Raw genomic sequence first — 23266 nt, forward strand, 5'->3', positions numbered from 1 at the left:
TATGAGTACAAGTTATAATTATATTCGTACTTGCACTTGACATTTAATTTTGAATACCAGTTACATGCTACTTGGAAGAAGTGCAAGCTTACTCAAGAAAAGCACTTAAGCATTTTTAAATTTGCTGTCTGATTTTACTGACATCACACTGTAAGTATAATTTTAAGCTTTTGAAGTTAAAGAATAATTTAATGTTAAAATTGTTAATTATTTCCTAAGCATATTTAATACAATGCATTTTGAACATAAAATTATTAGCTTATGTTTATGTTTCAAAATAAATTTTTAAAATAAAACTTGTAAACAACATTTTAAAAGCTCTCTTTTATTTATCTAACTTCTGAATTTACTATTAAAAACTTGCATAAGGAAAATGAATTCTTGTTTTACAATGAAACACATACATGTGTGAAAAATTATATAATAAAAGTAGAAACAAATATAGTTATAGTCTTACTGTTTTTCATCCAGCAACACACGTGCATGATCAAAAGAAGTGCATGGGTATAACTTCTCTAACAACAAAATAAACTGCAATGAATTTGAATCACTATTGGATAATAAATCTCTCATGTGTAGCTCCTTCAAGATGGCCATTCTGATGTCTTTCTCAGGGGTACGCTTAAATATGTCTTTCAGTTTGATATTTATATCAATGCCCTACGGAAAATAGAGAAAGCACTACGTATAAATTTTACTCAAAACACAAATGCTTTAAAAATGGCATTTGTTTATTATGTGATATCAGGAACTCTGGTTACTGCCAAAGTTAGTTTAGCAGCAATCATGACCCCGGAAAATTACAGTTACCAATTTAGATGGATTTCAGTTCTCTTATTTCAATAATGTAAATTTTTCAAGGATATTTTTATCTAGCACAGAGATTTTTTTTTTTTAGTAAAACATAATTGATTTTAGTAGTTAATTTTATGTAAGTATGCATCAATATGCATCATATGTTATATAAAAAAAATCTTGAGATCAATTTAATTTTAGTCTTAAATGAGAAGCTCAAGTTTGAATGTCTCAAATTCTTTTTAACAGAGTGTGAATTTATGTCCAGTCTCGTTCTTGGTAATGCTCATTTTCATGAAGTTTTAAGTTTTGCTTTATTGTAAAATGTCTGAATGTTGTTAAATCTATTACAGTTCTTTAAAATGTGCCCACCAGCAGCCGAGCGGTAAAGTCGCTGAACACTGGTAGTTCGGTCTGAGGTTCGAATCCCGCAAATGGGTTGGCTGCATGGGTGTTTTCGTGGTTTTCCCCATGTGTTATGTGTATACGAGCCAGTTTCCCTTAGAAAGTCCTCCACAAAGGCACCACTACCCTTAGGCAGATAGCCCTCGAGGCTTTGTCATAATTAAATAACCTAACCTCAAAATGTAAATAGTATATTGTTATTGAAAAACAAAATGTACATCATTCCTTATCTGTAAGAGAAAAATTAATTTCAAATAAGAAAAAAAACATTAACTGCTAGCAACAGTAAATAAATTATATGGTTGTTATAATTGGGGTTAAGCTTGCTTTGAATGAATAATATCATCATTCTTACTGCCTATCTATATTCTTTAAGGCTGCACTTTTATAATACTGTTACGAAATGTCCAGGCACAGCAGGATGGCTTCCCCTCAAAGCAGGTTTGGGGTTGCCATAAAATGGCAAGGGAAGGCAGGGTTGCCATATTTGGCGAGAAACTGTCCATTTGGCAACAAAATTGGTGATATGCCATAGACAGATGGAGAACTTTCTGGAATGAATTCTTAATGGTTTAGCCCAGAATGTTCTCGAACACAAGCCAAAAGCTATATAAACCCTGCTGCTATGCGAAGAGTTTAGTCAGTGCGGAGTTAGAGAGCCCATCGATTGATAGTCAGTCAGTGAGTGCCGAGTTTGTCGTCAAGTGCACCGAAAGAGTCTCTTAGTGTATCATGAGTCAGTGCATCGTTGAGTTTGATCTTAGATTATATTAAGCTCCAGGAATGACTGAACCAAGGAATTGAGAGCTGTAATCTAGTGTATCATCCAGTGCATCATGAGTTATAGCATGGAGAGTATTGAGAGTACGTGGAGTTCTGTGAACAATCGAGCAGAGTCGAGAGCTGCTTTGCCGTGAAGCTGTCTTCACCATTATAGCCTGATAACCCAAAGGTTGTGTCGCTGATCATTTCAGCATATTTATAGTAGTTCTTTGACGACTGTAAACATGATTTTGGAGCTGTCTTGAATAATACTGGCCAATAAATTGTGTTTCGATACTTTATTAAGTGTCGTCATTATTCACTCCAAATCCACACGAACCTTTACATAACATGAGGAGAAATACATTCGTTTAGTGACATATAATTTCACTGTATGAGAATTATAATTTTTTTCAACTTCCTTGGCAATATTCTGTGAAAAACGTTAAATAGTAGGTAAGTCTCAGACACTACAAAGAAAATAACATGAATCACTAAGAAGTCTATAAGAAGAAGCCAGAGAATATGCTTAAAAGAACAGATAGAAAGATGAAGGTTATAACTGTAACACAGAAAAAAGCATTTATTGGCAAGTTATTATCAATTGTCATTAACCAAAATACCCAAATGTTGATATATATATATATATATATATATACAGTCAAAAGTCGTTAATTCGGACACCCATAATTCGGAATGATCTATAATCTGAACCTCAAAGCTAAAAACTTTCTGCACATGCGCTGCGTTTACACATGCGCATAGGCGTATACGCATAAGACCTTTATGACTGCGCATATGCGTGTGCGCAAGCGCAGAATATGTTTTCGTGTGCACGTTTTATGTATAACGGACAGTATAAGCTGAAATTATCTAATTATATATTTCAGTTAATGTTGATGATTGCGTTGTTCCTTAATCTTCGAGTTAGATCTGGCTTATTATTTTTTTGTAGACAGTAAGAGCAATTTTATAAAAGTAAACTTGAACTTTTGATTATGTCAAATAGAATTTCTGATGCTGGAGCTCCCAAAGGATCTACAAAACGAAAATATGTTTCGATGTCCATCAAACAAAAGGTGGAATTGCTGCAAAAAATGGATAAAGACATGAAGAAGGTGACAGAGAGCTTAGTGAAAACGAAAAAATTTCGATTGACAAGTTAGTCGGTATTCTCGACACAGCAATTACAGGACTTGAACAGTGGAACTGAACAAGAAATTATGTCTGTTTATAGAATTAAAGAGAAAGTATTAGCACAAAAAACGAAGCAACTTAAACGACTTACATTGAAAGAAATGTTTAATAAAGTTAACAAATAAATATTAAGCTTCTTTTTTGTAAATTTTGATACCCTTTAGATCATAATTGTTCTTTATTTTATAAATTACGGTTTCATATTTTTAATTTTAGAATTTCTGCATGCCATCTTACGAGATTTAAACTGATGATCTATAATCCGGAATTGCCGAAGTCCCGACGAGTCCGAATTAACGACTTTTGACTGTGTATATATATAATTCTTTTTAAATATTTTTAAAAATAGTCTATTAATATATGAAAAAATTTGTATTAAATATGAATTTTTTTTTCAAGTTAATCTAAGACATTCTGTGCTAAATTCTATGATATTTCACACAGCATACATAAAATTAAAGACATTCTGTGCTAAATTCTATGATATTTCACACAGCATACATAAAATTATCTCAAGGCAGAAATCACATTATCACTTTCAGAAATTCTCTAAAATACTTTAAAAACTATATCAGCTATTTTAACATATTTCATGTGGATATTTAATAATCAGAATTTCATTTGTTGTTGTTTTCTTAATTAAAAGAGCTTTCTTTTAAATCAACAACAATGAAAAACGTTTCCACTATTTAAAATACATCTAAATATAACTTTTACTATATTGAATAAATGCAAATGCTCCTTATATTGAATTAATACATTATTCCCATTCAGCAATATTTTTATTTAACATTAAAAAATAAAAATAAATTTCATGTGATTATGTAATTTGAGATCATAACATTCAACTCCTTTTATTTATATACAGCTAAGGAAAAGGTTTGTAAACATGAATTAAGAGAAATTATTGTTCATCTGTCATACACTCCATACCAAAGAGTTACAATTATTATAACTAATATTAAAATAATTATAGAAAATTATATATGTATATATGAAATTGTATAATCAAAATCAAAGTTTGATTCACTTTTGGGGGAGGGGATCATTTTATCATTTACGCACATGAAACTCTATGTACGAAAATTTCGAAATATATATATACTGTATAAATTATCTAAATAATGAATGTGTATTTTAACAGTCTCTTTCATAGTAAATGAATTTTATTATTATTATATTAATCATATAGGCTACACTCATACATAGGAGGTGTTACACCATTTGCATAAATAAAGCTTTAAGTAATAGTAAAAATTATTATTATCCTGCAGATCTCAATCCCATACTTTAAAATAAACTGCTTGTTATATAGACTTTTCTGAATGGGAAAGGGAATTACAAGAATGGCCATAAATATACTCATATTATGATAAAATGAGATTAAAATGGCAAACATTTGGCAGTTTCCTTTTTTAATATTCAACAGTTTTATCTTACTGTATATAATTACCATATGCCATATTATCTGCTATTATTATGAAATGAGAGTGTATATTAGATAAGAACAATAATTTTTCATTTATCCAGTTTAGTACCTTTTGGAATTATGGCGAACAATGATGTAAACAATTAATTTTTTTAATTAGTAGGGTTGAATATTCTCTGTAACTAAAAAGTAAATTAGAAAACTGGACATGATAACAAAATTTGTTTTTCACTGCCCTCTTTAGTACACTGCTAGTTATTAAATATGCAATACCAAGAAGAATGTCTTAAATTTACAGAACAGATAATATACAGATGTAAATTATACATTATAGCAGTAGTTTTTAAAAGCAATAAAAAGCAAGTGAAGGTAATGCAGTTTTAGTATATAGCAGGGTTTCTTAAACTGCGGGTCGCAGGACCTGCAGCACGGGGTAGCCAAAAATTTAGCAGTTTTTATATTTCTTTAACTTATAATAATTTTACAATTACTAAATATTTTTACACAGTGTATCTGAAAATAGATAAAGATAAGGCAATACAGATAAAGAAAAAACAAAAACGTTTCGACACATTCCTTTCATAATATAAACGTTCATGACATGAAATAACAGCATCCTAGCTTTGCATGTGGCGCTGTCATTTTGTCTGTTATTTATTTAAAATTTTCCCGTTGTTCTGTCTTAAAATTAGAAAAAGGCAAAGACATAAAACTGCAGTATATTACAGTACAAGTGTAAAAATTGCAATAGTATATTACAGTACAAGTGTAAATATAACACAGTTTTACTCACGCGTGTGTTGAATTTCCGCAATACTTATGGGGTCCCACAAAATTTTTGTAAATATTTATGGGGTCCTGGGGTTGTAGCAAATTCTCAGTGATAAAAAGGGGTCATGACTGAAAAACATTTAAGAAACCCTGGTATATAGCATTAGAATTGCATTTAATCAGAGGCTTTGCTCATGGAAGGATCCAATATAGGATCCAATATGTACTGCGAAATAATATGGTAGTAATTAATATAAGCATGTTTCATATTCTGGAAGAGTTGTCAGATCATGAAAAGGCAGATTTTTCTATTAAAATACTGAAACTTATGGTGAAGAGAATCACATCACAGTAATGAAAATATCAGCTCAGTAAACTGATGCAAGATAAACACACCAACATTAAGTACTGAAATGGTTCTAACACATGAAGGAAAAAGCAGATATACTATAATATGCTAAGTTATTAGTGACCATCAAGCAATATCAAACACACTAGGCCCGCATTTAAACTCTAATGAGCAAATCTGGAGTCTGCATGGTATGTAATCTTTGCTAAATTTACTTGTCCAGCTGTCACTGATTTTATTTATGATGACAAACAAAAACTATACAAAATTAGATGCTGCAGAAAAGTTCAGAAAGTGACCTACTCCAAAACAGTGTAAATGATCCTGGCATCTAAAAAGACAAAGTTATCTATCAGATTAAATGAAGGGATGACTTTGAGGAGGTTCTAAAAGAAACTTGCTTATATTCATGTTACATATGGGAAAAAGCATAATAAAAAGAGAAAACATTAACTCAAGATATATTATCCCTCATGTATATGATATGTACTACAAATCAAACATCATCCATTGCTAATATTCTTAACAAATATTAGGTTTAAACAGTCACAAATTTTATTTTTTTATTTTTTGTAAGACTTAAAAAAAAGTAACCCTCTTTATTTCCTCTTAATTCTATATAATATAAAGTATAAAACATAATAATCAACTCAATATTACAATCAAATATTCACACTTTTAAAATTTAAGTATTTTAAACGTCTTAATTAATTAAAAAATCTGGCAACATACAACTTACCATATTTGACATAGTAATAAGAGCTTCAGGAATTTGCCCTTGTCTTAAATAATCAATGACAAAACAGTCACAATTTTTTTCAAATTCTTGGTATGAACTCTTAAAATCATTTTTGCAGCAACAAGAAAAGTATGCTTGAGCAAGTGGAATTGTCCCATTTAGAAGAGATTCTTTAATGATTTCCTAAGATCAGATATATAAAGTTTTCACTATTCATACATTAAGACATTATTTTGCTTTGTAAATTATACACTAAAAGAGAAAATTATTTTCATATTACATTTTAAATTTATTTTTAAGATATTACTTTGCTTTGTAAATTATACACTAAAAGAGAAACAAATTATTTTCTTATCACTTTTTTAAAATTTTAAATTTAAGAATTCTAATTCAACCATGTTTGTAAGTTATAGATCACAAAAACTGAAATATAACAATTTTAGATTGTAAATGCTTTTAAAAATATGAAAAAGGATAATATTTTTTAACTCAAAAAATAATATAACAATAAATTAAAAAATTAAGATAATCAATGCAGCAAGACTACCTTCATACAAGAAAGAATTTCTAAGGAAAACTGGCTCATATCTGCATTACAGCAGAAATGGGGATGAAAATGTCATACAGCCAATTCATACGAAAAAGAACTGACCTTGGAATGAAATATCAATATTATGCAGCTTTACTTGCTTATACAGGCCTAATCCAAATAATTAAAATACAGTGAATCCTCTCATAGTGACTTCTACAGAAAACTACCTATAAAAGTTATTAGTATTTCTCAGACAGGGTTCATAGCCACATTTTAGTTAAAAAAATAAGCACCTATAAGCACTTTTCAAGCACATTTTAAGAAAAAAAATAAGCACCTGTCTAATTACATTATACACAACTGCATAACCTTAAAAATTAGACTTGTAATTTAAAACATGAGAAATGCAGTATTTATTAAGAGAGAATAAGCATTACCTCAACCATGGAAAATAATTACTTTTTTTTTTTTTTTTTAAATTTTAAATAACAGTTCAATTTACAGAACTAGTTTACAATGAGAGAAAAAAAAACTATACGAAACTGAACTATATTACAAGATTTAATGATGAAATTTCAGTTCAAAATAGAGAAAATAAATAATAATAAGGCACATTTATTGTATTCGCTTGGAACCTAATAATAAATACAATTTATTTTTCCACTCATATATTTAAATATATAAATACTCATATATTTACTCATATATTACTCATATATTTAAATAATTTAAATCTAAATTCTGAACATTTTCTAAATTTTCATTGTATATCAATTTTCCCTTAACAGATATTGCAAGCAAAGTAATTTAAGTAAAAAAAATGGAACACTTCTGAAATCAGAAGACAGAAATTTGCTTCATGCAGTCATCCTTTAACAGTAAAAGCTTAACTAACCCCCATACTTGGAAATTGGCGAATATTCGGACAGTCGAGCGTAACTTGAAAAAAAGAAGCGGAGGGAAGGGGTTGACTGTAGCCGCTCTTTAGATTTTTCCGCTAAATAAATGCTTTTGACATTTCAATATGTGCATCATATAAAAATAAACCAATGGAACTGAAAAATATTCTGCTTAGCAAGCACAGTAAAACTCTTTTAAGTGTTCATAAACAAATCTCGGACAAAACATCAAAATTAATTATCTCTGCAAAATATCGCAAACGTTATTGCGCAATACGTGTGCTGTAATTCTTCCCTATGTGATATTACGCAATAGAAATCAACAGCTGCCGGTATTGGGAGAATAAAGAACCAAATAACTGGGGTGTTTTTCATTCTAATTTTCAACAGACGGCAGAAGTAAGATTTTAATTGTTGCCCAAAAGGGCCCTTTTGAAATTTAATATGGTTTATCAGCAGAAATTATCAATAGAGAATGCCCAAGTATAATAGCAAAACATTTTATAGGATATTAGATGAATATACATTTAGAGTAATATTGTTATGTACAGATTCTGGCTTCATGGTTATTTCTAAATGTGTAGATTGCTTGACAGTATGTGCTGATAAAATAGGGGTTCAGCAATAGGAGCCAATAAAAACTAAATAATTAGATAATGAATAAAGGATCTTTTTCTCTTTTTGGATATGCTGCAGAGACATGAGAACATTTTCTTCTCCCTTGATGAGATATTAGGAACAAGGTGCCCCCCCCCCTCCAAGCATCAAATGTGCACTTGAAACAAGACTTCTTTGTCTGAAAGCATGAAAGGAAAGGGGAAAATTTATTCATTGTAGGAGGTAAACAAATGTAGCAGCTTTACAAAAAAAAAACTTGACTTAAAGAAATTGGTGCCATTTATTTTTTATTTGTTTCTTGAACTATGATGCAAACAGAACAGTACACAATTTATTATTTTCATAAGAGATGTGCTATCAGGAAATGATGTATCTCAGAAAATTTCTCATAGCGAAGAGGCAAATATAGTTAGTTGTCTTTCATGGAGTGCTGTAAAAAAATATGTGTGGTGGCTTATTTTAATTACTGTATGGTGACAGTTAGTTTGGGAAAATATGTGGTACATTGAGTTTAAACAATTAAGTTCAAGTAAATATAGCAAAGCAATATAGCAAGAAATTAGCTCTATTCACTTATACTGAGAATAAGAAGGAAATATAACAGATTTTTTTTCCAGATGTGTTTTACAGTATTTATTATTTTTTAAAAAATTAATTAAAAAATTTGAAGAAAATTACTGAAACAAATGACATTAAAAATGCTACTGTTATATTTTGCATATGAAATAAGTTTAATCAACTAAATCCTCATACTGATTTGAGTACATAATATTTGTGTTCTATTGCATTTTTATGCATTGGTTATATTGCCTATAAATTTAAAAATTTTACAGCTCATTTTGAATAACTCATTAAACCTGAATTAAATTATACAGTTTAAAGTCCATAACCCGGACTCATCGGGACTTCTATGATTCCAGATAATAGATCATCAATTTAAATCTGGTAAGATGGCATGCAGAAATTATACAATTAAAAATATGAAACTGTAATTTATGAAATAAAGAGCAATTATGATCTAAAGGGTATCAAAATTAAAAAAAAAAAAAAAAAAAAAAAAAAAAAAAAAAAAAAAACTTAATATTTACTTGTTTACTTTATTAAACATTTCTTTCAATGTAAGTTGTTTAAGTTGCTTCGTTTTGTGTGCTGATACTTTCTCTTTAATTCTATAAACAGACATAATTTCCTCAGTTACAACGTTCCACTGTTCAAGTCCTGTAATTGCTGCGTCAAGAATACCGACTAACTTGTCAATCGAAATTTTTTCGTTTTCAATAACCTCTGTTACTTTCTTCACTATCAGAAGTGCACATGGGTAAACGTTTTATGCGCATGCATAAACGCTTTACGTGCATGCATAAAAGCATTACGTGCATACATAAGTTTGTGGCTTTGAGGCCCGGATTATAGATCATTCCGGATAATGGACTTTGTACTGTAAATATTTTATCATTAAATTTTGTTAACATTAAAAAAATTAAATCCCATCACACTTTTACATCTACATAGTTAAAAATCTTGAAACATTTTATGACTTGAATTTTTAATTTTTTTTTAAATTATTAATTTTAATTAATAAAATTTTCTAAAATGAGCTACAAATAAATAAATACAGCAAGTTGTAGATATGAAAAGAAATCTTTTTCCTTATTTTAGTAAATTTTAGGTCTCTCCTTATCTCTAAAATTAAGAAATCAGCAAATTGTTTCATAAAATTAAACACACAAAAGAGACAGAGTGAAAAAAATAACAACTGTATACAATTCACTAGAATTAAATCCAATGAAAACCTTTAAGTATTACAAATATTCTCAAGCATATTTTATTTCATACATTAATTTGTTCAAAAATTAACACATATGAAATAATTTAGAAGGAAAGCTATCAAAATTGACATATGCTTTAAAGCAGAATGCTGCCACCTTTTTAACTCTTTATTACAGCTGATGATATTCCAAAAAAAATTCATCTATAGAAGCATTTTAACAAAACTTTCTGAAGTTCTTCATAGTTTTGAAAAGTCTTTTCTACTAAGATTGATAAGAATGGGCATTATCATCATTTAGAAGAACATAATTTCCTAAAGAGCATGTGACCATGGGAATTTAAGACCTTATCTCTATTTCTGCTAAAAAGCATGTTTATTTTGAAAAGCATATATTGTTTATGCTTCCATTAGAGTAATTTCAAACTCTGGTGTTACTTTCACATAAGCATCTTGCTGCAGATAACAGAAAAAAAAGAGAACCTTTTTCGTTACCTCTGAATAAAAGCATATCTGGAATTATTTTGCATATGGTACATATTACGCTTTATGTTTCATTGGTCTATATAACACTGTGGACTTTGGTTGAACTTTAGTCCAGAGAAATCTAAATATACCATAGGATTATGATTACTTAGAGTGGCCATCAGTTCACATTAAACAATTACTCCTTTTCCAAAGAAGAAGGAACACATACACATCTAGCAACCTCAACAAACACTCCTTTCATGAACTAAATTTGGAAATAGTGCACAGCAGCACAAAGGAAACATATAACAGCGGTAGCTATGGTGACAATAGACGTTATTTTGCATTTGAGTATCTTTTCTACTTGTTTAAGCAGAAAAACATAGCTATTCTTATCCACTGTAGTTGAACATTCTAGGTCTTTCTGTACTACACCTGTGAGCGATTTAAAATTTAGAAATTTATTAGAAAGTTGAGTCTCAGGACAATTCGATTATCCAGCTATACTGACTCATTGCTTTTCATTAATATTCATTTGTTAAATGACATATCACAGAAAAATTAAACAATTTTTTATTTTAAAAAGATTTTCTCATAATTAATATATAAATTAAGAAGCAACTCTGAGAAAACTTATTTAATAAGAAAACTTGAAAACTGCTTTTAGGATATATACAATTATAGGTCTGATTTTTTGCATGCAACATACCGAGTATTGCATTTGACATTATATGCACGAGTTTTGTGAATTCCCAGTTTATTTTTTAAAAAATCATAATAATTTCCTGCTTTGCTACTTAACTTCTAGAAATTAGCATGTACACTAATACAAATATTTTGAACTACTTACATCATTAGGACGTTCCTTCCAATCTGTCCATAATTTTAAAATATCACAGCTAAAACATTGTTCTGTGCTGTTTTCGGATTCATTTTCTGAAATATCTGTACTCGAAGAATCTTGCTCACGAAGTAATTTTCTCATATTTAAAATAAATCCAGAAAACTTTGACAGCAAAACATCTTTATCTTTCTTTAAAAATGTTCTATCATCTGCATTCTTCTGCTCAATTACACTTAGTATTTGTATTACCATATTAATTGTGACCTGTAAATAATTGAAAATAATATGGAAAATTACAGTTAATGGCATTATTAATGGAAAGCATTTTACAGTAACTAAAAAAATCCAAGTAAAAAAAAGTAAATGAGGAATGACATAAGTATACTGTTTAAGATAGACATAAAAAAATAAATAAATCTTATACAGACTTTTCAGCATCTCTCGTATGAAATCTTTCATTTTACAGAGAACAGCATTTCATTTACAGGTTTTCCCGCCACCATGTTGGAGTTGACAATTACCCTCCTTGTCGGTAATAATTTTTACAGACCGCACCCAACGTTTTGCACTCACACAAAGTTTAACAGGATAGGACATTTTGAACACATGTTAAAATACTTTCTGCTATTGGACAATCTGAACCTTATTACATATTTTTTCCAAGAAGTACAAATTTTGCTTCTCCAGAGTAGCCTTGAATTCAACTTTCTTTTGCAAGGAACACAGTTTGGAAAAAGATGATTGTCTTAAGAATTCGGTAAGTTTACGTTTTGCTCAGTTTTTGTTTCAAATAGGTTTTTCAGTTTTTACCTGCTAAAGTATCAGATTATGTTTGTTCAATTTTAGTTTCAAATAGGTTTTCAGTTTTTAGTTGTTTAAGGCTCAGATTAGATTTTATATTATTTAGAGAATTCTCTTCTGAAAGTTTTTCATTTTCTTGGTACTAAAAGTTTAGGATCACAAAATCGGGGACCACCCAATTTTTTTAGTGTTATCGAAATGACAATTTGATTTAAAGTATATTTGTTTTCCTCTCTAATTTTTAATTTTTTTTAATGTCGGGTTTACATATAATGTTATTTGACTTTTTTTTTTTTTTTTTTTTTTTGAATGGTCAATTTGCATAATGTAATGTTTTACTGTTTTTTTGAGCAGTCAATTAGGCACAATGTAATGTTTTATTCTTTTTCCAAGTGTTTTGAAAGCATGTAGAGAAAATTCTGGATACATCTGGAGATTCGATTTTTCGGTTTTAAAGGTATTTTAATATCTTAAATGAAAATTTAATTGAATCTTTTCTCAGTTCTTGATCTCAAATGAACCAGAAGAATGAAACATGTTAACCGATTTTTATGAAACTTCAATCATTTTCCCTTGATGAGTTCTAAATTAGAGTTTCAGTAAAAGGAAATTAATTTTTATATTTCCATATTTTTATTATTTTGCATATTGTTTTCTTTTTGTATTTTTTTGAGTATGTTTTACTGATGAACTTCAAATTTCAAGTATGTTCTACTGATAAATTCTATCTTAATTTTAATATGTTTAGATACAGTTTATCCATGGTTGCAATTATTAATATTGTTGAGGAATTGCCTTGCTTTGATTCCAATTTAATTTTACTTTAGATGCTTTAAGTTCATATATGGCAGCTATGTTGGCATTTTTTCAAATAACGTGGCAAACACTATCTGAAATTATAACATCATTAGATGCAAATCAACAATTTTCGGCTCAAATTTTCTAGCAGTTTATTTACTCACCCCTCTGTCAGATAATGACTCATCCTTCTCCTTTATATTTTACCCTTACACCCTTCTTCTAGCTTTTCCACAGTTACTGAACAAAGAATGTTTGGTCTAATAAAATCATACAATACTGAAAATTCAACTAGCTCTAGCCATTCTTCCATGTTTCCTTTATTTACATTTTGAAAATTGAGAATGCCAAAAATAGTATCAACAAGGCCCTACTTCTTCATTGGTTGAATCCTCTGACTTTGTTTTATCAGGAATCATTTTCTTTCAACCAGCAATTAATATCAAACGTTTAATTTCACTTTAAATCTCAGGAAACAGATTTATTGTATTAGGAACCATGAATTTCTTTCAAACAAATTTTTACCTTTGAGTTTTACTCTAAAAATGGTCTAGGGAGAAACACACGAGGATTTCTGCACAATTTTAAACTGTTTACTAACTTCAAAATAAATACCAAAAAAAAAAAAATTAATACTAATTTAATAATAAATTTTAGCCTTGTTTTAACACTTTATCTAAGAACTTTTCATTCCTGAAAATCCAAATCTCTCTGAAAACAAATTAAATAAAAACTATATCATGCTGCAAGGAACAATGAAAAAGAAATTAATTCAAAAGTTACATCATTCTATTTATTTATTACATTTATATTTTAAATTTTGATATATTTTAAGGTATCTGCGTATTAACAGATCTAAATTTGCAAATCTTGATACAAATAGTCAGCACAACTTTCAAAGTACTGACATTTTAATATTAGTGCTGAGACAAGAAGGTACTCTGAAAAAGAAATACTGAACGTGTTCGATCATTCAGAAAGGATCTGCAAGAAAATTCCGCACCAGATTTTAAAAATAAATAAATATATATATAAAAAAAAAATCAGATTTCTGAAAAATAAGAATTTGGGGGTACTGTCGAAATGTAATCATAATGCAATCATTTCCAGAAAAGGGGTCTGAAAAAATGGCGCAAAATTTTTTTGAAGATTTGGCTATAAGCAAACTGATAGTGAAACCATATTAATTAAAGAAAAGACCCACCCACCCCCCCAAAAAAAGCACTTTCTATAGCAACAAAGAATGTGATGTTATGCAGTAGAGAAGTTCTTTTTTAAATGCACTGCAATATGTTTATAAAGCATCTTCATGATGAAAATAAAATAGGCACAAAGCACTATTTAAAATTTCTACCTTTTATGTTAATATTAATACAAAATGAATTTATTGCTTTGTATCATAATCATTGCTACTACAGTATTTTTTACAGTCCTATTTTCATTACAACTTATTGAAATATGCATACTAAAATGACAAAAGATATAGCATTCCAAATTTAGTAGTTAATAATTATTAATGCATATTTATATTTATTTTTAAGGTTCTAATGAAATAAACCAGAAAAACCGGAGTAAAAAGAGATATGAGATATTAAAAAGAAATAAACTCTAAACATAAAATTTACCTTAAAAATGATGATGATGCTTATAAAATATTATAAAGAAAATAAACTTTAAACGCAAAAAATATGCTCATAAATTTACAAAATAGAAAAACTTGTGAATGTCAGATGAAATTTTGGTACTTTTTGATTATCTGCACCCTCTGCCAAAAAATTTCAAAAAAGTAGTCATGAGGCAATGCAGTATGTCAGCAAAATAAGTATGTGGTACCCCACAATGTCGCAAAAAAATATTTCTGTGTCAATCCAGTATACATGTAGCACACGTCTGCTTTGCCCAGAGTACAATGCTGAATTGCACAAATACCGAGTTTATGCAAGTCTCTGGATTTTTTTAAGTGGAAACAGATGACTGTGTACATGGGGAGAACAATAGAGCAAAAAAAGTATGTGTTTTATTAGCAATATTTCTTGTTTTTTGAAGTTTATTGATTCATTATTCTTGTATACAGAATTCTTAATATGCTGCCATTTCAAAAATGGCTATTGCTCTTTAAGCATTAGCTTGACAATAAATAAATAAACAGTCACCAATGAATTTGCAAATCTCTCTAAAGTTGCCAACAGGCTCGTGACTTTTCAGCAAGAATGTGAATAACCAAAAACATCGAAATTTTTTGCAAATATTGACAATAAATTTAAATGACAATAAATGATTTAAATGACAAATTCTTAAATTCTTTGATTTGTAATCAAAAGTAAAGTAATATACAGCATGTAAAAAATTAGATTCATAAAACAATATTAACATTAAATGCAGAATTTATCCTGTAAAAAGTAATAACATTACTTAAAACAAGAAAACTAATAAAATCAACTGTTAAAATGATGATTGGATTCATAAAATGACACATGAATGGCAAGCTTAATTTCTCTGGAAAATTTTTTAATGGAAAGTGAAAAAAATTATTGCTGAAAAGAAATTAATATTTAATGAAAAACCCATATGGAAAAGGAACATATTATGTAAAGTATACATCACATGTTTGTATATTTATCATCAAAGGACCTCAGTTGGAAATAGCATTTCCAAACAAATTAGAAAGAAAGGAATCTTCCTCATTTGTTTAAAATTGTAATGTTGAAACCTGAAAAATAATTGTAGAAAATTATCTATACATTTTTTTTATCATTCTAGTTTTGGAAAAAGGACGAAAAACTGGTGTTATAATCTATGGATTTCAAGGCAGTGCACCTGCATTTTTTTTAATAGAATTCAAAGCTAAAAGATAATTAAAGAAGAAATATTGGGAAAAAAAAAGTTATTTTTTAAAACTGACCAAAATGAGTAAGTTACATTACAGATTTTGAATAAGTCTTTATTTAATGGTGTGAGCAGTGAATTTATAAGATTATTAGTTCATTCATTTACGAAAGCTGTGTATGAAAAACCCATTAAAAAAATCTACAGCCAACTTCGATGCCAATTTTCAAACCACCTGTTTTTGCAATGCGCCTATCTGTTTTTGCGCTAAGAAACTTACACCCTGCTAAGATATCCACATTACTCAAAATATTTTATGCTTAGATGTCAGATAAATTTAGTAAACTTTTTAAATGTGAAATTTTAATGGCATTTCTGGGGCAAAAAGCTATTTATCATAACAAAAGTTTGGGATTCAGTCATAATTTTAAATACAGAACTGAATTATGGAAAAAACAAAGCAATTTTTCAAACGAAACATTTTGGGGGAGGGGAGGAGAAGAAAAACGAATCTGACATTTAGTCAGAGTAATTTTTAATCAAAATACCTCTCAATATTTGCACTTCACTTAAATCTAATATATACTTTCTTGAAATATATGAAATATTAACCAAATTTCATTGAAAAGACATCAAATACTGTTTGCTTTGTTTATTGTTATATGAAACATATAGCATACTTAATAATTACACTGCATGATATATGCACATTTTTGAAGAACTAGCTCACAATATTTAAAAATTACTGACAATATTTCTCCAGAGCTGATTATTTATGCTCGATATACAACTATATAATGTGAAATATAAAAGTATAACAAAAACATACACAACTTTAAAATTTTACTTACATAAAGTAGTTGTTCAGCATATTGACAAGAAAGACTCTCAGTCAGGTTTTTGCATACATTCTCAGAAACCAAATTCAAAACTGTATCCCATATATTACATTCTTTTTGCATTTTCTCATACCACTTTGGTGATAAGGGTGCATTCCATTGCTGACAAAATCCTTTAAAAAAATCCTTTAATTAATAAAATCATTAAAATTTCTATTAATTATAGAAGGCATTTAAAAAACTATATAGCTGAATATTGCATGAACATTTCATCCTATATCCATGGCTCCATTTTAAGAAATGAATTAAATGAGATAGTCTTAGAGATAATGGCAATTTTAACAATACTTACATTAATTAAATTGCAAAATATGCTTTCTTTTTGTTATGCTGATAATGTTTGCTGACTTATGATAAATGTTGATAGTTAGGGAATCTTTCTTAAAAAAGTTAAAAAACCACCAGCTTGAACCTAATAAGTAATTTTTACTGTTCCATATTTAAAAAATCACCAAACTGCACCCAGGTGGTTGTCTTAATATGTAATTACCATTTCAAATTATGATGTTAAGTCAATGAATACAAAACTTAAATCATTACACAGGCGTTTTAAAAAGAAGGTTCTAATTAGTAAGTTATTTCCTGTAGTTAAAAGACTTTTAAACAAAAAAACAAAAAAAAAAAAAAAAAAAAAACTTACTAAAATAAACACTCTTTAAAATACTGCAAAAATTATATGATTTAAACCAGAAATGGGGCACTTTTTTACCATGAGAGGCCACACTTAAATTAGATAGTGATAAAGGAAGCCCCAGCATAAATTGATACACCTATAAATGTGACTATTTTGTAAAATTATTACAGTTTTTGTACAGTTTCATCACTTTATTGCATTATATAGAAGTAACACAAAAAAGTCATTTATTAAAATAAAAATTTACAATATAAAAGTTTTTTTTTTTTCTTTTTTTTTTTTTTTTTGTTTGTTTGTTTAAAATATTCCATTGCTGGACGTTGGCAAACTGAAAAGTGTACCAGAATGGCTATAATTTCAGACTATGAAAAACTGCCAGATACTGCAATGCTACAGCATTCTACTTCCTGTTATGCTCAATAGATGACAGCATGCTATTTAATTATATTAATTTCCAAATTGTCGTATCCTATATAATTAAATATTAATTAATATAAGAGTTAGAGGCCGTACGTTCCCCACCCCTGATTTAAACAATTCTTATCTGCTGAAAAAATAAAAAGAAGTATTAATTTAGATATCATATGAAATTTTAATTCTATTAAACAGAATATTTTAAATTTTAGCATTTCTAATTTCAACTCTCAAAGTTCAAATCTGGATGTCCAATACAACTCCACTGCAAAATATTAAGAGTGTTGATGAAGAAAAATTTAATATAATTTTTTTTTCCCTCGGTAGATTTTGTAAATGACACTCGCAGGTCAAAAGACAACATTTAGTGCTGTTTGAATTGAGATTAACTGATTTGTTATTCAAATAAGCCCAGGACTGGTACCAGAGCTGGAATTTAGGAAAGGGAAAATTTTTAGATTTTGGGAAGCACTGCGCAACAAAATTAAGAGATGACAAAATCTTTAAAATTTTCATGCAAAATTTTCAGAATTTAGGAAGGCTCTTAGCAGCAGAATTTTGTATCCACAGACTGCACCAGAATGCAAAATATCTAATGCCAGCCCTGGATACATATATGCAGAAATTTATTTTTTCATGACTCAGATAAGCCAAACGATTAAATTAATATAATTTAAGCTTAACTTCTTCAGCATGTGATAGAAGCAAGATAAAATTTAATAGAACATGCTTTTAGTTGACAAACTCATGTGCAAGTTAAGCTTTATGACGATAGCCATGAATTTGAAGGTGTTCTGATAGTGCAAATAAAAAACAAAATTTCACAATTAATGGAACTTTTTTTTTTTTTTTTAAAGTGGAAATAAATGAAGATGATGTCACAGTTTTTCATTACAAAGACAATCACCTAAGGGAAAGCAAATTCTATAGTATGGCCATTGGCTGCCCGTGTACTTTCCTAGAATTGTCACCCCTAGGCCATTGGCTGCCCACGTATTTTTCTAGGACTGATGCCCCAAAATTAAAAATAAATGCTCAATGATTAATAAAATTTTTATTTCATATTCATTAAGTACTTATATATTAGTACTTAGAACATATGACAAGTAATTACAATGAATTTAATGACTTTAAAATATTTAGTTGTGTGTACTTACAATGAATTTAATGAATTTAAAATATTTAATCATGGTATCGTGAGAGGCTGGCCGCCCCTGATTTTTGTCGACCGCATACTTTTACACGCTGCACCCCTGCTAGGAATAGCTCTGGTATGGCTCTAAATCCAAAAAATATCACTGCTGATAGTGACAGAGAAGTTATTGGAAATGGAAAAATTTCAATAGACAATTTTGTTGGAATATTTGACATGGCAATCACAGGACTTGAACAATGGTACTTTGTAACTGAATGAGAAATTATATCTATTTACAGGATTCGTACACATTTTTGCACATGAAAATTAAGTACTTTTAAGGACTTTTAAGGACCATTAATGAAAAAAATTAAGGACCTATGAGCAAATGGGAACTGAATAAATTCAACTAAAAATATTATCTATGCCTGAATTTCACTTTTGTGATACCATCCTAAAAAAATAAAATAGATCTCTAAGTAGTCTGTATTATTACTAAACATGAATTAATTAACATAATTATTAATAAGTTTGAGAATAAAATAAACTTTATGCAATTTATCAAGCAGCATTAAATATTTTACACTTATAACAGATGGACATACTTAAAAGAAGATAAGTAACATTTACGTTTTACTCACAGTTAGCTTTATGTTGATTTTTTTAAATGTCTCATTTTGACACGTACTTGGTCAGTCTAGAGGTTGAGTAAATAGCAGGTAGATTTTATGTCAAACAGCATAGCTTAAAATGAGAAGTAAGATCATAATCAGCATGATTCAGAACAGAAGACTGAATGTTGTTATTGCTGTTGCTTGTCTAGAGAGAGACCTGCTCATTAGAACAAACCTGAAAGGCCTGATGTAGGCAGGTGTCCTGATGTAGGTTCGCAAGTGTTGAAAGTTAGTCGGGCTCTGTTTGATGCAGTTAGTGTCGTAGCTTCGTGTAGAGTTTCAGGGGTTGAAACCCAGTTAATATACTTCAAGGTTCCAATAAGCCATTAAAGCACCAGAGGTGATAAGTTGTTTTGTATTATTTTAAGTCTCACTAGATGCAAAGAATAAATTTTACTTGAATTTTTACGTTTTTGAGTTTTATCTTGTGACCACAGTGAGTATTAATGAAAGGCAATAACTCGCTTTAATACATAGAGATAATTTTTAAGGGTAAGCAGTTAGTTATAAATAATTAAATTAGGTAATTAGATAACATTAGTCATTATGGACTTACATGGCCACAATTAAATTTTATTTTTTAACAGTATTTGTTAAAAAAGCCCTATTAAAATCAAAATCTAATCAAATTTCACAGTTTAAAATGCATGTAATTTATAACATTGATTCTTAAATGATATTAGAATAATTACACATTAAAAACTACAAAACATTTATGTTTTGTAACAACAACACTCAACAAAATATTTATCGGTCATTTTAATTTGAAGACTTCCCAAACATTTTGGCTAGTTTATATCGATTTCCTTCTCTTTAAGCATCTTTTCTAACAATTAGAGATTTGTCTCAAAATGCAAACCAATGCTCTTGCTAGTTTCTGCATCAACCTAACTGCTTTATCTCCTAACTTGTCAACCTCTCCACAATGTACACTGCTCAAAAAAAAAAAAAAAAAAAAAAAAAAATGGGACAGTCCTATATCTCTCGATCTACTGGGCCGATTGACAAAATTCAAATTGCATTCTTCATGTCTCGAAAGCGCGACTTAGGATATATATTAGATTTATATATAGCACTATTCTAACATAGGTATTTTGACACAAAATCGGCCTTTTTCTGAAATAACATACCAATTTTTTACATATTTCGATTCTACGACTCAAATTACGCCTAAATATGAAATTTTGTAAAATTTGGAGCGAAATTTACCGAGAAATTCACAAATTTATGTTGGCACTTTTTTGTCAGTTTGCGCCAAGAATACTTCACTTGGCGAACTTCTTAATATATGGCAACCTAGTTTCCTTTCCCGTGAGAGGAAAAAAAGTCACCATCGTTCCTTTTTTCCAAATAATATTCTTTATATTATATTTTTAATTATAACTTATTATTTTAAGTATTTTTTTCTTTTTCGAATTTATTTTAATTGTTTAAGTTTCATGTTTTTTTTTTCGAATAACTGTTTTAAAAATTTCTATTTACCTATTCAAACTGCGTAAATAAAGGTGCAGCGTTTATTTTTTCAAATAGTTTTCTTTATATATATTTTTTTGTCATAGTTATTATTTTAGGTAATTTTAAAATTTTTATACTTTTATTTTAATTATTTGTGTTGCATTGTCTCTTCAGATAATTGTTTTAAAATTTTCTATTTATTCCTTCGAACTGAGCATTTTTAATATAAATTTTCCAAACTTTGATTTTATTTATTTGAATTGCGTTTCATTCGGAAGAATACTTTGTAACCCAGACTATGATGCATTTGAAAACTGCATATATTAAAAGAGAGAATACAGTAAAGCACAGTTAACACGCCTTTCAATGTTTCGTTCAGAAAAGATATATATAAATAAGAGAGATGTATAACCGACATTTTAACTTAGAATGACTTGCATAAACTGTTTTAAACAGTTTTATCATTGTGCCCATTGCTTTACACAATTTTATCCTACATTTGGTTTCTTAAAATGTTATTCATATTTTAGTCAAATATTTTATTTTTGAAATCGCAAGAATCAAATATCATAACATTGAAAAGTTTTAAATTAAAAAAAATACAAATACTAAATTTTAAGAAAAAATTTATTTTTCTTCTCTTTTTCTTTAAGCATTCTGAAAGTATATTAAAAAGTATCCAACTTTTCGAAACATTTTGGTATTTCTGACAATCATTTTAAATAAAGTTATTGCCTTCCATTTCATAAAGGCCCACAAACGGCCGAGCGGTAAAGACGCTGATCACTGGTAGTTCGGTCCGAGGTTCAAATCCCGCGAACGGGCTGGTTGCATGGGTGTTTTCATGGTTTTCCCAATGTGCAACGTGTATACGAGCCAGTTTCCCTTAGAAAGTCCTCCACGAAGGCATCCCTCCCTTTAGGCAGATAGCCCTTGTGCGCTTTGCCATAATTAAATAATCCAATCCAATCCAATCCAATCCTTAATTAAATATAATTGATTTGTAACTTCTACTAGAACTGACGTTAAGAATTGAAGCGCAAATAAATAATATCGTGTGCAATCTTGATTAATATAAAATTTAAAATATTTGCATTCAGACAGAATGTTTTTTGAAATATTTGCAATTACTTTATAAGAAGGATTTATCAATAACCGTAATAATTACTTATTATATTACTGATGATTAGGAATCAGTTCTTGACAATTACATTCTAAATTAGAATTTTAAGAATTATTAGAATTTTAAATTAGAATAATGAAAATACGCTACGCACAAAAATACATTTTAGGATAAAAAATGAGTTGATTTTTTATGTTTTAAAACTTCTTGAATTCATTTAATAAACATCGTATCCTCGTTGTTAATTGAATTCAGAATGTTGGGTGTCGTTTATATAATTATTCTTACTTGTCCACGGAATCTGCTGACTTATCCAGCGATTAAATAGCTGCAGATCATTTCTACATAACCATTGAACTTCCATTAATTCAGTCTCTAGAGGGTTGTATATTTATATCATAATTTGACTTTTATAAAAATGATTATTCTAAATCTTATGCTTCTATAAAAATATACTGTGCTTTAAAAATATGGATGATAGTACCAGCTGCTCTTTCAGCCACTTCAAAAGCATCAGTTTGTTTAGAAATAAATTGTGCAGTTAATGTCATAAAATTCAAATAAACATCAAACGAAAATTCTCAGTTTTAGACAATTCGATTTAAACGAAGTAAAGTAGCAGACGATAAAACGTCGAAGGTAAAAATTTACTCTTATTAGGAAAAAAAAAAAAGATAGAGAGAAATTAAAAAAATATTAAAAAATTTATTTAAAAAAATAGCTTTTTATATAGTATTAATAAATATTTATTACACATCATTGAGGGAAAAAATGTCATATAATTAATTCTCCATAAAATTTTACTTGAAATTTAAGGTTAAAAATAGCTGTGGCAATACAGTGTAACAAAAATCCATAGACCACATTTGGCGTTATTATCGCTCAAAAAAAAGATGCCAAATTTCAAAACGCGAAAATATGTAAATTTTGG

The 23266-nt window shown here is 28.7% G+C and overlaps 1 protein-coding gene across 3 annotated transcripts in view; it reads right to left on the minus strand.

Moving 5' to 3' along the window:
• Positions 1-23266, minus strand: part of LOC118194234 (spatacsin) — a 173380-nt gene that overhangs the window by 133452 nt on the left and 16662 nt on the right. For all 3 annotated transcript variants that reach the window (XM_035365449.2, XM_035365448.2, XM_035365450.2), the window contains 4 exons: positions 16853-17013; positions 11583-11840; positions 6448-6630; positions 458-660 (listed from right to left, as the gene is read on the minus strand). In XM_035365449.2, coding sequence (XP_035221340.1) covers positions 458-660; positions 6448-6630; positions 11583-11840; positions 16853-17013 — 805 coding nt within the window. The remainder of the gene's footprint in view (positions 1-457; positions 661-6447; positions 6631-11582; positions 11841-16852; positions 17014-23266) is intronic.

The sequence above is a fragment of the Stegodyphus dumicola genome, chromosome 7 (assembly GCF_044657685.1).
Source record: "Stegodyphus dumicola isolate Sdum_Otavi_A_Nest chromosome 7, ASM4465768v1".
Classification (NCBI taxonomy): Eukaryota; Metazoa; Arthropoda; class Arachnida; order Araneae; family Eresidae; genus Stegodyphus; species Stegodyphus dumicola.